We start from the raw sequence: 17,144 nt of genomic DNA, 5'->3' as shown, positions 1-17,144 counted from the left end.
TAGGGCCTAACTTGACAATGACTTGTGTGACACTTTTCCTTTTTTCCCTCACTGTTCCCTCTCTTGGTTAAAAGAATGAAGTTGTGCTTGTCTTCAAGGTTCTGGGTTGTGTGCTGTTTACTGGTTGTCACACTCTGCTAACTTAGCTGTGTTATTTATGTCATTGCCCACCCTTCTCTGTCTGGGTGGTATTTGGGATCAGACTCAGGGCTTTATCAGTATAAGCTAGATAAATGCCTTATGCTGAGCTACACTCCAGACCTCTCACAGGGGCTTTGTGGTTTTTTTGTTGTGTTTGGATTTTGTTTTTGTTTTTGTTTTTTGAGACAGGGTTTCTCTGTGTAGCCCTGGCTGTCCTGGAACTCACTCTGTAGACCAGGCTGGCCTCGAACTCAGAGATCCTCCTGCCTCCTCTTCCCAAGTGCTGGGATTAAAGGCGTGCATCACCACTGCCCAGCCGGATTTTGTTTTTTGAGACAAGGTCTCTCTCTGTGTGTGTACCCCTGGCTGTAGTGGAACTCCATATGTTCAACAGGCTACTGTTGAACTCATAGAATCTTACCTGCCTTAGCCTCACAAGTGCTTGGATAAAAGGCGTGTACCCGCATTTGGCTTCAAGGGCATTTTGCTGTTCTTTTTTTTTTTTTTTTTTGATGGGTTCCTCTTATTTGTTTCTTTTACTTTTTCTTATTTTCTAAATGAAAGTCTCCTAAATTTTTGTCTCCTGTTATTCATATCTAATGTTTTTTTCCTAGCAAATATTAATTTCAGAAATATCATTGTTGAAACAAGAATTTAGGGCTGAACAATGAAGTTTACTTTGCCCAGGCTTGCCCCACTTGGAAGTCCTACCAGCCAGAAGTTTGGTATGGTTTCCCAAATCTTGCTCAGTTTTGATAATTCACCAGAGATAAAGAACCCACTAAAAGCTGTTCTCTCCATGCTTGGGGACCATTTTAAGAAAGGATACAGATTATAGTCAGCTTGGAGAAGGAATGCACTGGCTGAATCAGGAAGTACTACACAAGGAACTTGAGTAGCTGTCTCCTCGTGAAGGCAGAACATTGTGTTTCCTGGCACCAAGATATGATAAGGCGTGTGGAGGACTGCCAGCCCTGCTCTCACCTGAGCCTTGGCATTCAGAGGCTCACTGCTTACATGGGTGTGGTGGTTGATTGCACTCTATAATCTTTGTAGTGTTGCTTACATGCAGTCTGTGATGCCTCTATTCTGATAGCTTAATAGCTAATGAATGGTGGAGTTGCTTCAAGGCTCCCACTGGCCTCGCATTCACTGTGTGGCCCAGGCTATGGGATTGTTCTGCTGAGCTGTCCGAGTGCTGGAGTACAAGTGTGTGCCTCTGAACCCAATCTCAGGGATTTTTCCTCTTCTTCCTGTCCCATGGCGCTGGCTGATTTTCGGTTACCATGGGGACAAGGCTGCAGTGGGGAAGGGGAAGCAGTAGAATAGGTTAAACACACCAGAGCCATCCCTGCACTCATAAGTTGGGGCGTGGCAACCATAGCAAGTTCAAGGCCAGCCAGGGCTATACAGCTACATAGTGAGACTCTCTCAAAACTGATTCTGCTGACCTTATCCACTGTTCTTGTTGTCTTCTTGGAGGTCCTTCTATAATTGAAATACTTTTTAGGAGTGCTCTTCACAGTCCATCAGTATTTGGGGGAGGGGGTAGTCAAAACACATATGAAGGCCAACAAATGGCCTAGTGGCTAAAGTCACTTGCCAACAACCTGACCATCTGAATTTGATCCCTGGAACCTCCATGGTAGACGAGAACCTGTTCCTGTAGCATACCCCACACCAACGCATGCACATAGATATCATAGCAGCACATTGTAACATACAGAGCCACCCACCCCCAATAAATAAATGTTAAAAAAGAATAAAGTTAATGAATAAATAAATACAACTTAAGATCTTCAAAGAGATAAAACACTTTGGACAATGAACTGAAAGCTTTGAAATCTACAATTTTTCCAATGTGAAAACTATAATAACTGAGATTGCACATTCCACAGATGTGTGTGTTATATGTTAAGGAGGCTAGAACAAAGTATCATGGGTGGAGGGCTCAAAGAGCAGACGCTTATTTCCTGAGGCAAGAACTTTCAGGTGAAGCTGACAGTGGGGCTGATTTCTCTTGTCTTCTTTCTTTATCCTGTAAAAAGATTTTCACACATTCTGACCTCTGTGTTTGTGTCATTATCTAAAATAAGAGTCATATTCTGAGAGGCTGAAGGGTAGGATGTCAGAAATTTCCTGGGGGTGGACAGAGATGCTACCATCCAAACAGTATATAACAGTGGTTTAAAATACAGGCAAAGAAAGGCAAGAAGAAAGTAATCAGATTGAAGTACAGAGATGCAAAAGCTAAAATCAAGCAAACAAAACAAAACAGGAAAGCCAGTAGATATGGGGAGCATGGGGTTGGAATACAGAATATGCATAGAAATGGTTCAAAGGCAGCAAAAAACAACAAAAATTCACAAGAGTCAAAGCAGTATCTGAGAAGGCAGCGTGAAGAATCACTGAGGATGCCAAATCATCAGTTGAGAAAGTCCAGCAAGTAGGCAGGCGCACGGTGCCCCTGCAGTCCCAACACTCAGGTGGTATATGCAGGAGGGTCCTGAGCACAAACTTAGCCAGCCTATACTAGGGTTCCTAGTGAGACCTGGTTGGTCAGTTCTCTCTGAGCTCTCTGCTCGCATTCATATTCTCTCTCTCTCTCTCTCTCTCTCTCTCTCTCTCTCTCTCTCTCTCTCTCTCTCACACACACACACACACACACACACAAAGCCCAACAAATCTCAGGAGATAAAATATGTGTGTGTACCTATTTGTGTATATACATGCAAAGATACAGTTAGACACATTATAAAAACTTGCTGGGAATAAGCATAAAGATACACATAAATTGGGAGAGCAAAGAAGAGGTTATATCTTTAATGGATTAATAGATAACTTGTAAACAGAAACAGTGAAGCCATAAGATATAAAGGAATGGCTTCAAAGTGATGAAAGACAGTGACCACCAACCCTGGATCCAGAGTCCATTTCCATTAATGAAGGTGAAAAATGTGCAGAAAAATGAGAAATAGAGATGCCATCCTTTCAGATTGACTCTGAAGTAAACTAAAATACGGCATTGTTCATGGGAAAAGGACACTCTAGGTAGACGCTAGAAATGGTTAAAGGAATAAGAGTTCAAGAACAGCCAGGGCTACACAGAAAAATTCTGTCTTAAAACAGCAACAACAGAGGCTGCAGACATGACTCAGTGATTTAATCTCCTACATGGCAGCTCACAACTGTCTGTAACTCCCATTCCAGGACTTCTGACACCCTCACAAGGACATACATGCAGGCAAAACTCCAACGGACACAAAAACTAAACTTAAAAAAAAAATACAGCAACAACAAAATGGGTTTCATGTATTCCAGGCTGGCCACAAACTGACTGTGTAAGCCAAGGACGATGGTGTAAGCCAAGGACGATGCTGAGTTTCTGATCATTTTGCCTCTTCCTCCCAAGCACAGGGGTTCCAGGAGTGCACCACCACGCATTCATTATGCAGTACTGGGATCAGACATGGGCTTGTGCATGCTAGGTTAGCACTCTACTAACTGAGCTATAGCCTCAGCCCACTACTTACATCTTGCTTTCATCTTGCAACTTTCAAACCATGAGATAACAAATGTCTGTTGTTTGGAGCCACCTAGTTTGTGGTTCTTGGGTAAGAGTAGTCATGGGGAAACTACAATTTTATTCTTCATCTTAGAGGAGAAGCAGCTAGCATTAAGTTTCTCATGGTGTAGAGGTTTTTCATGAAGGACCTGAGTAGGTGATGGTGGTGTTTTTAATCACATAGATTGAAGTCCCCTTCTGAATTAGACTTGCATAGCTTTATTTAGTAAAGCCACATTGTGGTTATACAACAGCAATAACCATGCTCACTGCAGACAAAGGTAGCTTCCTGTCCCTCTAGGTTTTGTTCATTGCAGCTTTATTTTAGAAGCCCTAACTGATGCAATAAAGAAAAAAAGACCAGCACTCGGGAGGCAGAGGCAGGCGGATTTCTGAGTTTGAGGCCAGCCTGGTCTACAAAGTGAGTGCCAGGACAGCCAGGGCTACACAGAGAAACCCTGTCTCGAAAAACCAAAAAAAAGAAAAAAAGAAACTGAGGTTTATGTCTCCTAAGTGTTGTCACTTTTAGTCCTGGTTGGCAGTGATATGTGTGATTTTTGTCTGAAGTTCAGTTCTAAATGAAGGGAAACAGCTGGGGGTGGGGAGATGTCTCAGTGGTCAAGAGCACTCACTGCTCCTGCAGAGGACCCATGTCCAGTTCCCAGCGCCCACATGGTAATTTACAACCATCCCTTTCCAGTTTCAGAGGATCTGACATCCTCTTCTGAACTCTGAGGGCACCTTTGATAAACAAATGGAGGCAAGTCAGTGGGAAACTGAAGTCCTCCAACAACAAATGCTGCTAGAGCAGATGGCCTTAAACATGCAGAAAAGGAGTAATAAATCTTTGCACAGCCTTTATTTCACAGACGTTAACTCACAGTGCCTCATATACCTATGCTTAGAGTGCAAGACCCAAAGGCTAGAGAGACAGCTCAATAGTTACAAGTTGACATTGCTCTTATAGGAGACTCAGTTCCTAACTTTGATTCCCAGCACCTTAATCAGGTGGTTCACAATCACCTGTAACTCCAGTTCCAGGGCAACTGGAATTGCCCTCTGTAGGCACCTAAAATAATGCACACACCCTGACACATAGACTCATACATGTAACTGAAAAGAAAAATGGTGACTCTTTCTAAAGATGCAAAACCCAGCCAGCTGCTTTTGCATTTTATACAAATCACTGGATGTCTCATGGCTGCAATCTATGTAATCCTGAACTTGGAGGACTGTGTTGAATGTTGGAGTCCAATCTGGCCTATGTTCAAGCTCCAGGGATCAGGGAAGTGGTGGAACATAACAGTTGGGCATGGTGGCTCACACCGGTAATCCTAGCACATGGGTTAAGGTAGAAGGATTTTTCCCTTGGCTTTAAGCCTCCCCCCACCCCAGTCCCCACCCTTTGCACCCTTTGTAAATACCAGGCCAGCCAAGGTTTGGCTACACACATAGGAAAGCCCAGTCTCACTACATTTCTCTTTCCTCCCAAATGGACAGAAGATCAGAATTGATGTGAAAGGTTGTCACCAGATGGCAAATAAGCATAGAGAAAGATTGTCAACCATGCCCTTAGAGTAACAGTGGTCTACTCTATTGTGGAAATGACACAGTCCGGGACTTGGAACAACAGAAGCTGGTGTAATCTAGAGCCATCAGAATACTTAGTTTGCCATTACACAACTAATCATAATCTCACCCCATGATCTAGGAATCTTGCTCAAACAAGTCGAAAATATAGGAGCCCACGATAAACTATGTAGAGACCTGGAAGCAGCCGGGGTGCCCTTCAGTGGGTAAATGGATAAATGACTGGCATAGCTAGACAATAAAAGCTTCCTCAGTGCTAAAAAGAGGCCAAGCAAAGTGGTGCATGTCTATAATCCCAGCACTCAGGAGGGTGAGGCTGGAGGATTACCAAAAGGGCCAGGCCTGCCTGGGTTACCAAGTACATTCAAGGCCATCGGGATGAGTTAGTGGGATTGTGATTCAGAAAGTCAAAAGAAGGCCAGGAACCTAACTCATAAGTAGAACACTTGCCCAGCATGTGGCCTGGGTTCAGTCCCTGCTAGTGAAGAAGAGGGAAGAAGAAAGGAAAGAAAGAAAATGTTTTAACTCTATGCTAAGAGTAGGAAGCGGGCAGATCAGAAGTCAGTCATGCTCAGGTACGTACAGAATTTGAAACCAGCCTGAGCTACATGAGACTGTGTCACAAAAACAAAAATACCAAGTTCGATGCATATTAGCGTAAATGACATTTCAAAGGAAAGGTAATTACTAAAGTTTGAGTGAGGAAAACTCCGGGTTTTTTTTTTTCTTTTAATGTTTGCAAATGGCTATATTTGACTTATGAGTTAGAAATATATACAGTAGCAGTGAGTCCCAGGACAGCTAGGACAACCCAGAGAAACTCTGTCTCAAAAAGCCAAAACCACAAAAACAAAGAGTTGGAAAACTACTACAGCCTACTGCAATACCACACATCATTTACTCTGCAAAGTACCATTGTAATTTATGTCAAAATTTCTCATGAAAACATCTCAGGATACTCTTAGGACGATGTTTAGTGACTGGTTTAATCTCCAGCAGGAGAGGAGGGGTTCCACAGAGCCCATCAGAGACCCCTTGTTTAGCATAGCCAGTTCATTGAGCTCCTAAAACTCGTGTCCAAGTAGCTACCTGGTCTCCATGTATGCTTCCTGGCTACTCCTAATGTCTGAGCACCAGTGTCACCTCCTACTCAGACAGAGTGGACACCTGCCTCTGCAGTTGTATCTCTCATGACTCAGCCCCCGGTCCTGACTTGACCTGTTATTTGATTTAACAGCTCTGGCCTGAGCTCTGACAATGCAAACTGAGATTGCTACAGAGGTGCCTCAGCCTCTGGCTGACTCAGCCTGGGGACTGGAGTATTTTTCTGCTTTACACTTACTTTGCTTTGTGTAGAGTCACAGTGTCTATGTGGGTCTCACTATGTTCCCACTCTGTCTTTGAGCCTTTTCTCTTTCTTTCTCTCTCTCTCCTTCCTTTCTTCCTTCCTTTCTTTCTTTCTTCCTTTCTTTATTTCTCCCACTCTCTCTCTCTCTTTCTCTCTTTTTTTCTTTCTTTCTTTCTATTATTACTATTATTATTACTATTTTTAATTTTTTACTTATTCACTCTACATCCTGCTCACTGTCCCCCTCCTGGTCAGCCCCTCCCACAATACTTCTCCCATTCCCCTTCTCCTTCTCTGAGTGGGAGGGAGCCTCCCTGGGTATCTCCCTACCCTGGCACTCCAAGTCTCTGTGAGGCTAGATGCTACCTCTCCCACTGAGGCCAGACAAGGCAGCCCAGCTAGAAGAATATATCCTACATTCAGTAAACAGCTTTTGGGATAGCTCCTGCTCCAGTTGCTCAGGACCCACAGAGAGGCCTAGGCCTCTGTATGCTCTTTGGTTGGTGGTTCAGACTCTGAGAGCCCCAGGGTCCAGGTTAGTTGATTGTGTTGGTCTTCCTGTGGGGTTCCTATCCCCTCTTGCATTAGCCTCCCAACTGATGGGACTAAAGTGGTCTGTGCTGTGTCTGGCTTCTGGGCGTTTCTGATGAACATCTGATCCTGGAGAGCAAAGCAGGGAAGTTCCTGTGGCCTGTGAGACAGTATTGTCTCTGCATTATAATCCCACTTGCCCTGTCCTCACATAATTGGGAGGGGCTTGTGGTTCAGTGTAACCTTAAGCAAATGATTGTTACCTGGGGTGGGGGTGGGGGTGGGGGATCCACATGACTCCTGTGTGCTCCTCTTTTGCCCAGCATTGTCAACAGCTTGTCTAGCCTTTCCTGTGCTGTTGGAAATGGAACCCATGCTAGGTGAACGAGCACCCTGAGCTCCTTCCAAGCCAACTCTGTCTGGTTCTTCTTGACCTAGTAAATGTTCCCAGACCTCATCTTCCTTCCTCTCTTCTTGAATTTGTCTGGACACCTTCCAAGTTCACTGTGTACTGTGACAGCTCCTCCCTCTAGAAGTCAATGAGACTAAAATTTAATGATTTTTTAATAGTCCCAATAAATAGGTCTGACTTAAAATTTTCTAATAGTACTACAGGAATGAAGATTTACTGTGTCTTTTTTCTTTTTCTCCTACCTGTAGTCTTACTGTTTAGCCCTGGATGGCCTCCTGCCTCAGCCTCTCCTATGCTGAGAGTATAAGTGTGTGCTGCCATCCTTAGCTCTTCTGTGTCTTTGGGACTCTAAAAGTTGAAGGGGTCACTTGGCAGCCTCTCTCCCTCCTCTTCAGCTTGTTCTTACAGTCTGTCAATGGAGGAGCCTTACAAGTAGAGCTGGCCATTTGGTCTCTCTTCAGCATCATGCCTCTTACAGCCACAGCCTAGCCTTAGTGCTGCTCACCTAATACTTTCCACTCTGGCTGCCTGAATTGTCTGTCACCTATATTCTGTATGCCCTGACATGGTCTTCCCCCTTATACACTTCCATTCCCTTAGCAGTTTATTTTTTCTTTTATTATTTTTGAAATAGGTTCTCAGGTAATGTTGGCTAGCCCCTAAAATCACTGTGTAGCTGAGACTGGCCTTGAACGTTTGACCCTTCTCCCTCCATTTCTTGAGTTCTGGGATTACAGGCATGCACCACTACACCTGGTTTTTATTTTATCTGGTGCTTGAGATGGAACCCAGGGCTTCGTGAATGCTGGGTAAGCACTGAACAGCTGAGCTTGTGCCCATCTTGTCTTACTTCTCTATGACAGTGTTTTCAGGGTGCTGGGGATGTTTGCTTTATGGTTCTGGCTCCCAGGGCTCATCTGAGCTCCATGAGTATTTAGATGGTATTAAAATAATTTTGCAGAGCCAAGAGAGTTAGGGGTAGAGACAGGATGATTAAGACTTCTAGGCAGCTGGGCAGTGGTGGCGCACATCTTTAATCCCAGCACTTGGGAGGCAGAAGCAGGCAGATTTCTGAGTTCGAGGCCAACCTGGTCTACAGAGTGAGTTCCAGGACAGCCAGGGCTACACAGAGAAACCCTGTCTCGAAAAAACAACAACAACAACAAAAGGGTTCTAGGCAAGCTTCAGTTACATAACTAAGTTTGAGGCCAGCCTGCACTAACTGGATGAGTCCCTGTCTCCAAATGGACAAACAAAATAAATTTTGCAATTTTCTGAGACAGTGCAATGACACATATTTAGTGGCCATTGCATGTTCATTTTGTGAGTGAGTATAGCTTCATGTAAAATAGCATTTAGTTCAGCAGCTGTACTGCCCACTGAACCTTCCCCACTGTGCCCAATGCCAGGAGCATCAGGATAGGTAAGCACAGGCCTCCACTGCCATTTAGTGTGCATGTGTCCAGAGCATCACGGGCTCTACAATATACATTTAACAGTTACCTTCTAGGCTTATGATTGGCCTTATATAGTAACCCTTCTTCCCTGACTATCCGTTTATAGCTTAGGAAGTAAGGACAGACTAGGTGACCCAGAGAATTTTAACATTGTTGCCTAGGGTTACATTGTGTCCATAGCTAGAAGCCGGTCTTTCAGTTTGGCTGGAAGCTGACATAGTCAGATGCCAAACACTCACTGACATGTTAGCATAGGCTAAACACCAAAGTGGTGGCAGAAAACACGACAGGTGAATTGAATTCCAATTTTTCACTCCACTCCCTACTGGGGCAGTTATCTAGAAACACTTCCACTTATGACAGGCAGAGACTTGGGACAGCAGTAAACACTGATCCACAGAGCACAGGGCAGCTCTAACAGTGAACACTCACCTATTTCTAAATGCTGGCCCTTTGGGGCTGAGAAACCCTGATTTAGGGGCTGGAGACTTTGAGGTCACTTTGTATACAAGACTGTCTGTTACTGGGATTGAAGTCCTGCCACAAAAGAGGAGGGGAATGTGAGGCAGAAAAAAAAAAGTACCATGAAAAGAGATAATAGCTCCAATGACAGTAAAGATGTTTGTAAATGTTGAAATATTTGCGGTATCTCAGAAAAGAGGACATTTATTGTTTTGTTGTTGTTTTGTTTTGTTTTGGAAATAGGGTCTCACTCTATAGCCCTGACTGATCTGGAACTCATTATGTAGACAATTTGGTCTTGAACTCAGAGGTACACTTGCTTCTGTATTTAGGTACTCTGCCTTTAGAGTGCTGGGGCTAACAGCATGCACCCCAATACACCCAGCTTGAACTAAAACTTTTAAAAGATAGCTGGAGGGAGGATGTTTGAGGCCAGATTTTGCCCCATAGCCTAGGCTAACCACAAATTTATTGTGCAGCCTATGCTGGCCTCAGAAAGGGACAAGGACCTAGAACTTGAGTATATTAACCTGTAATCAGAACTGAACCCAAGCAAATCAGTTTTGAGAGGATTTCTAACTTAAAATGGAACCAAATGCATCCTTAGCTAAGGTAGTGAGAACCCGCTTACTTTCTTCTCATAAATGGACTTAATATTCTGCTGGCTCAGAAGATAACTTTGGATGTTACTTATATGTCAAAATCTGAGCATATATTCATGTGTTAAACAAGTGGTTCTCAACTGTCCTAATGCTGCAACCCTTTAATAAGTTCCTCATATTGTGATAACCAACCATAAAATTATTTTTGGCCGGGCGTGGTGGTGCACACCTTTAATCCCAGCACTCGGGAGGCAGAGGCAGGAGGATTTCTGAGTTCGAGGCCAGCCTGGTCTACAGAGTGAGTTCCAGGACAGCCAGGGCTACACAGAGAAACCCTGTCTCAAAAAGCAAAAACAAAACAATACAAAATATTTTTGTTGTGACTTTATAACTTTATTTTGCTACTGTTGTGAATCATAATGTAAATATCTGATATGGAGAATATCTGATATGGGACTTCTGTGAAAGGGTCATTTGACCCCCCCAGAGTGGTCATAACCCACAAGTTGAAAACTGCAGTGTTAGACTTTCTGTAACATTTCTAGGTTCTTTTCCTGGACAGTTGTCAGCATTAAATCCAAGTCAAATAGCCACTGATTCATGGACACTATCTGTAAAAAACAATTGAGTCCTTGATTCCTCTATTCCTTCCTCTTTCCTTCCTTTTTTTTCTGGGACAAGATTTATATGGCCTGTACCCTAGAAATTATGGTGATCCTCCTGTCTCAGACTTTTCAGTGCTGGCATTGCAAGTGTGTACAACCACGTCTGGCTCCTGCTATTACCTTTAAATGTTGTACACTCTGTTTGAGGGTAGGTAGTGAGCATGTGACTTATATCTGCCATGACTTGCTTTCCTGCTTTATGGCAGCACTGTGGCTGCTTTAGGCCTGTTTGCTGCTCTGAGCAAATCTAGAGATGGTTGTTAACAAGCTTTGGCATGCTTGGCTGTCATGTATTCTGGAGCTTGTGCTAGAGTTCCCAACCGCCAAGTCTCCATCCCGCAGGATGAGTGTGAGCTTGGTTCACTGTAGCCCTGGAGTCACCTCCTCCATGTGTCATTTCAGGTGAACCATTGTCTCCCAGAGAAAATTGTGGTGTACCGAGATGGAGTGTCTGATGGCCAGCTAAAGACAGTTGCCAACTACGAGATCCCTCAGCTGCAGAAGTGCTTTGAAGCCTTTGATAACTACCACCCCAAGATGGTGGTGTTCGTAGTTCAGAAGAAAATCAGCACCAATCTGTACCTTGCAGCTCCTGATCACTTCGTAACCCCGTCCCCCGGGACTGTGGTTGATCACACCATAACCAGCTGTGAGTGGTAAGTAGGCCAAACAGGGACCCTCAGCTGCAGAAGAGTAAGCTGGAGACGTTGTCTGTTGCCTGGAGATTCCTGGACAGGTGTGGAATGGAATCCTCATATTTGTCTCAAAGAAAAGCAAGCTTTGGCTGAGCCCAGTGGTGGAGCTTAGTGTGACTATGGGCTCCCCTCATCAACCACAGATACGCACACACACACAAGTTCACAACTACATGCACACATATTTTGTCACTGGGGATTGAACCTTGTGCCTGGTAAATGTCAGACATTACCATGTCTACCATTAAACTGTGTCCAGAGCCCTCTTTTTTTTTTTTTTTTTTTTAAATAACAAAGTTTTGCTCTCAGCCAGACACACCCTCTCTGTGAGCCAACAAGCATGGCACTGCTAACAGAACCTTTGAATGCCTGAGATTCATCATCTTCCATTGTTGACTTGTAGCTCTGTGTTCTAGCAATAAACGCTCTTTATGCTAAAAAAAAATAAATAAATAAATAAAAAATTAAAAAAAAATAACAAAGTTTTTACTTTTTAGGTATATTCCCTCTCCTTTCTAACTTTTGAGGTAGGGTCTCATGTAACCTATACCATACCTCCCAAACTCTCTATGTAGCGCAGGCTGCCCTCAACAGATACATAACCTCCTCCTCAGCCTCCCCAGTACTGAGATTATATCCATGAGACACACACACACACACCCCAGTGTATATGTATTGACTTTGTCATTTTCCTTTCTGAGCCTTGCATGATGGGGCTACAGCGATCTCAGAATGCCTTCCAGTCATCTCAGAGTTGGTGCTCTTTCTTGATAGGGTGGATTTCTACCTTCTTGCCCATCATGTGCGACAGGGCTGTGGCATACCTACACACTACATCTGTGTTCTGAACACTGCAAATCTGAGCCCTGATCACATGCAGAGGTGAGTCCATCAGAAGTATGCTTGTTCTTGCTGTTTATCCTGACTAATAGCTAAGTCACTAGTCAATTTCCTTCAACATATTTTTCTCCTTTCATGTATGTGTATGTATGTGTGTGTGCACATGTGCATTGGTATTGAGGCTGAGGTCAATATCAAGTGTCTTAGCAGCTGCTTACCTTGGTTTATTGAGATAATATTTCTTACTGGGATCTAGAACTCAAATTAGACAAGGTCTCCATTTCCTGTGTTACGATTACAAGATCACCCCAAGTTGTTGCTGGGACTGAATTCAGGTCCCCATGCTTGTTTACCAACTGAGCCAGCTCCCTAGACCAATATTTTATCCCTTGCCACTCCCAGATCTTGATAATGGTGGTATGTTTTGAGGAATAATCTGTAATCCTGCTTTTACATTAAAAACATTCGAAGAGCTTTGAGAAGATAAGGATGACCAGCAGTCTTCATTGCTGTTCATCATAAAGTGTTAGTGTTAATTTAGTTTAGAAAAATAGTCTTATATGGGTGGAGAGACGGCTCACTGGTTAAAAGCACTGGCTGCTCTTCTAGAGGACCTGGGTTCAATTTTCAGTACCTGCATGGCAATTTACAACTGTCTGTAATTTCAGCCAGGCAGTGGAGGTGCATGCCTTTAATCCCAGCACTTGGGAGGCAGAGGCAAGTGGATTTCTGAGTTCGAGGCCAGCCAGGGTACAGAGAAACTACAGAGTGAGTTCCAGGACAGCCAGGGTTACACAGAGAAACCCTGACTCAAAAAACCAAAAAACAAAACAAAACAAAACAAAAAAATAAACCAATAAAAAACAGAACAAAAGAAAACAAAACAACAACAACAACAAAAAAAACTGTCTGTAATTTCAGTCCCAGGAATCAAACATCTTCACAAGGACATACATGTAGGCAGAACAATGCATATAAAATAAAAATATGTAAATCATTAAAGAAATAATTTGAAAAATTATCTTGCTACCTTGCTCATGCTGGTTTTGTCTTATTTTGTTTCATTTGTTTGTTTGTTTGTGTTTTGAGACAGGGTTTTTCTGTGTAGCCCTGGCTGTTCTGGAACTCACCCTACAGGCTGGCCTTGAACTCACAAAGATCCTGCCTGCCTCTGCCTCCTGAGTACTTGGATTAAAGGCCACTACACCTGGCTGGTCTCTTAGCTTTCTAAGTAGCAGGTTTACAGGGGCATACTACATGCTCCAGCTGCATGTGATAGCACATGTTTATAAATTATCACTCAGGAAGCTGAAGCCAGAGAAACATCTAGAATCATCAGCCTGAAGGATATAGTTAATTCCAGGCCAGTCACTGCTTCATAATAAGACCTTGTCTCAAAAACCTAGCTGGGTAGATAAGCCTGGCAGTGGTGGTGCATGCCTTTAATCCCAGCACTTGGGAGGCAGAGGCAGGCAGATTTCTGAGTTCAAGGCCAGCCTGGTCTACCGAGTGAGTTCCAGGACAACCAGGACTACACAGAGAAACCCTGTCTGGAAAAACTAAAACCAACCAACCAAACAAACAAAAACCTAGCTGGGTCACTAGCCAGATGGAAAGAAGGATAACCGCTGCAAATGACTATGGCATACTACCACAATTATCATGTATAGACCCAATAGACTGGTAAATGCCCTCTTATAGCCTTTTCCTTTGTGGCTTTTTCTGATTTTATTGTATTTTACACGTATGGCGTTTTGCCTGCATGCATATATGTATACCACATGTGTGTTTAGTACTTGTTGGAAGTCAGAAAATGGTGTCAGATCCCCTGGAACTGGAGTTACAAATGCTTGTGAGCTGCCTTATGGTTGCTGGGAACCAAACTGGGGTCCTCTGGATACCATCACACTGGTGCTGACTTACTTTACCCATCCTTTGGCATATGTGAAAATAGAAACAATTCCAGATGAAAAATAATGGTTTCTCTCTCGGACAGACCTAGTGGCTCACACCTACAGTTCCAGCACTTGAGAGGCTGAGGCAGGAAGATCACTGGCAACTCAAAGCCCACCTGGGCTAGTGGAGTTACTAGCCAGCATAAGCCAGATAGTTGAGAACCTGTACCCCAAACCAAACTAAAGAAAGAATTATAAAACTAACAATTCCTGAAAAGCAACAGTAGGTTTCCCAGAATCCCCCAGTCTGTTGGTAGGAGTGCTGTGTGTTGTATCCCCAAGAGAGTGAAATCCTTCCCACCCCTAGGTGGAGGTAGAAGTAATAACACATTTTCTTCTTAACTTTAGGTTGACTTTCAAACTATGCCACATGTACTGGAATTGGCCTGGTACCATCCGAGTTCCAGCTCCTTGCAAGTATGCCCACAAGCTAGCTTTCCTGTCCGGACAGATTTTGCATCATGAGCCAGCCATCCAGCTGTGTGAGAACCTGTTCTTCCTGTAACTGGGAACTTGGACACCGGCTGCAAGGAGCAACTGGACTCAGCTCAACTCCTTCTTACAGAATCAACAGAAATGGCAGTGGAAGTTTATGTTTGCATTTTCTCTTTCTCCATCCTTGTAGAATTAGATTTCTGTTCTTCTTTTAACCCTCATATCATAGTAGGGTGTTGTGGTACATGCCTTTTATCCCAGCACTTGGGAGACTGAAGCAGAAGTATCTTTAGTTCAAGGCCAGCCTAGACTACATGGTGAGTTCTAGGCTAGCCAAGATTACAGAGTGAGACCCTGTCTCAAAAAACAAAAGCAAACCACTGTCCCCTCAAAGCCTGGGGTCAAGGAAGCAAGTTTGTAGGTAGCCGCTGCCCGCTGCCTTCATGGAATGTGTGCTGTCAGCACTGCTCCTCAGCCGAGCATGGGGCTGTGGACAGGGCAGTGATGACATGTTCTTAGCATGTCAAATCCCCCTACCAAATAAGTCAAGCAAGGAAAAAATAGCCCCCAAGGCAGCCTGAGCATCAGTTCCTTAGAGGTTATGCCTACAGAACCATTCTATTTCTGGTGGCAGAAGTGACATGAAGTCATTGCAGACATCTTAAAGGAGAGTTACTGTGCAGCTGTCTGCATGTGTGAAAAACATGTAGAAAAATCAGTGTAGGGTACAGTCGGGCGTGTGAGCCCACCTGACCCAGGGCTGTGAGTCTGACTTCCCGAGAGTCTGGCTGGAGCTGCTTTTCTGGTCCTTTTGGTTATTTGCAGCCATCATCAGATTGCTTTCCTGCAGCCCGACTGACACACGCATGTGTGCGCACACACACTTTTGTTCTTTGTGACTAATCTTGAATAAATTCAATTAGAACACATGGAAAGGATTCAGCAGACTTAGGAACATTCTGGGTGGAGTGTAGTCTTTTCTGCAAAAGTCTGTAAATGAGATGATTACGCAAGAGTCTCTTCCAGCTGTGGGCTGGTGTTGCTTGGAAATTTTCAAAATCCCCAAGTTTCAGGCTTCCCAAAGTTGGCTTGGGAAAATGTGATAGTCTCACCTGAGTCTAGACATGTAGGAAGTTTTCCTAGGGCCTCTGGGCTTCAGTATTTGGGGGAAGCACTGGTTTTCTGTGTTATTTCTTTCCTTCTGTTTCAGAATCTTCAAGTTTCTTCAGGCTTAAGTGGGCCATCCCTTGCTTTACTGGGCTTTAAAAGCTAATTTTACTTAACCTTTTCAAATGTGTATGTATCTATGTTTTGGTGTGGTGGATGGATGGCAGGGGACTGAGTAAAAATAGTCATTTTAAATAACAGTGTGCTAGGAGAGCCTCAGTGTGAAGTCCTGAGGAGCAGCGGGGGCTGTGGGAGTCAGTGTCAGCCCTCACTCAGACAGGCCAGGCCTGGGCTCGAAGACAACATTGTCCAGGGAAGCCTTTAGTTTGCTGTACCACCCAGAGGTTGGGGAGGGATCAGGGTTAGGGTCCTCAAACTCACTCCTGGCTTTTGGAGTCTATGACCAAGGCCAGGCCGAGTCCTGAAATGTAAAAGCCATAGAATTAAACAGAACAGACTGAAAAAACGAGTCTTTAAGTTCCACTTTGTGGATTTCTCTGGAAGTCTTTTGAATTTGTCTTTAGAAGTTGCTGTTCCTAGCACTCCTTTTCTCTTTAGGTAGAACAGATACTCGACCATAATGCCAGAATGTACTTTCTCTGCCTTGTTTTTCTATGCCTTGTTGTTCAGTTTCAGGGCCAAACAATTGGGCCCTGTGGTGTAAAATAAAAACAATGTATGTGTATAGTTGTGTCTGAAAGAATATAGTTTGTTTATTAAGTGGCTTTTCCTTCAAAGAGAAGCAAAAGTTAGAGTTATTCCTTTATTATTGTGCATGTCAGGGGCAGCACCATTGGGAGCAAAGTGATTTCACCCTGAGCAAACTGGGAGGCCTGCATATCAATGCATGTAAGTTTGTGTATGTGTTTGAATCATTTGGGGCTTTGGGGAAATAAGAACCCTCACCAGCTTACTAAGAGAATATTCTCCACTAGTATATTTTCATCAGGGTGATAAAAAATAAATATAATTACTTACTTATTTTATTGATTGATTGATTGATTGATTGATTTTTCAAGGCAGGGTTTCTCTGTGTAGCCCTAGTTGACCTGGAACTCACTATGTAGAATGTAGTCCAGGCTGGCCTCAAACTCAGAGGTCCACCTGTTTCTGCCTCCCAAGTGCTGGAATCAAAGCTGTGTGCCAACACCACCTGGCTTGTTAGCTTTCTTTTCTTTCTATTTTTAAAATCAATTTATTTATTTTTATTTCATGTGCACTGGTGTTTTGCCTGCATGTATGCTTGCATGAAGGTGTCAGATCCTCTGAAACTGGAGTT

The 17,144-nt window shown here is 43.7% G+C and overlaps 1 protein-coding gene across 1 annotated transcript in view; it reads left to right on the top strand.

Moving 5' to 3' along the window:
• Piwil2 (piwi like RNA-mediated gene silencing 2) overlaps positions 1 to 16,836 on the top strand; it is a 57,387-nt gene extending 40,551 nt beyond the window's left edge. The window contains exons 21-23 of the mRNA XM_021182115.3: positions 11,176 to 11,429; positions 12,243 to 12,350; positions 14,612 to 16,836. Of these exons, the coding sequence (XP_021037774.1) occupies positions 11,176 to 11,429; positions 12,243 to 12,350; positions 14,612 to 14,768 (519 nt within the window). The 3' untranslated portion in view covers positions 14,769 to 16,836. The remainder of the gene's footprint in view (positions 1 to 11,175; positions 11,430 to 12,242; positions 12,351 to 14,611) is intronic.
• Positions 16,837 to 17,144: the final 308 nt, after the last annotated feature.

This window comes from Mus caroli, unplaced genomic scaffold (assembly GCF_978045245.1).
Source record: "Mus caroli unplaced genomic scaffold, Mus_caroli_1 scaffold_12, whole genome shotgun sequence".
NCBI classification, from domain to species: Eukaryota; Metazoa; Chordata; class Mammalia; order Rodentia; family Muridae; genus Mus; species Mus caroli.
The sequence above is the reverse complement of the archived record's forward strand: the minus strand, read 5'-3'. Positions and strand labels throughout refer to the sequence as shown.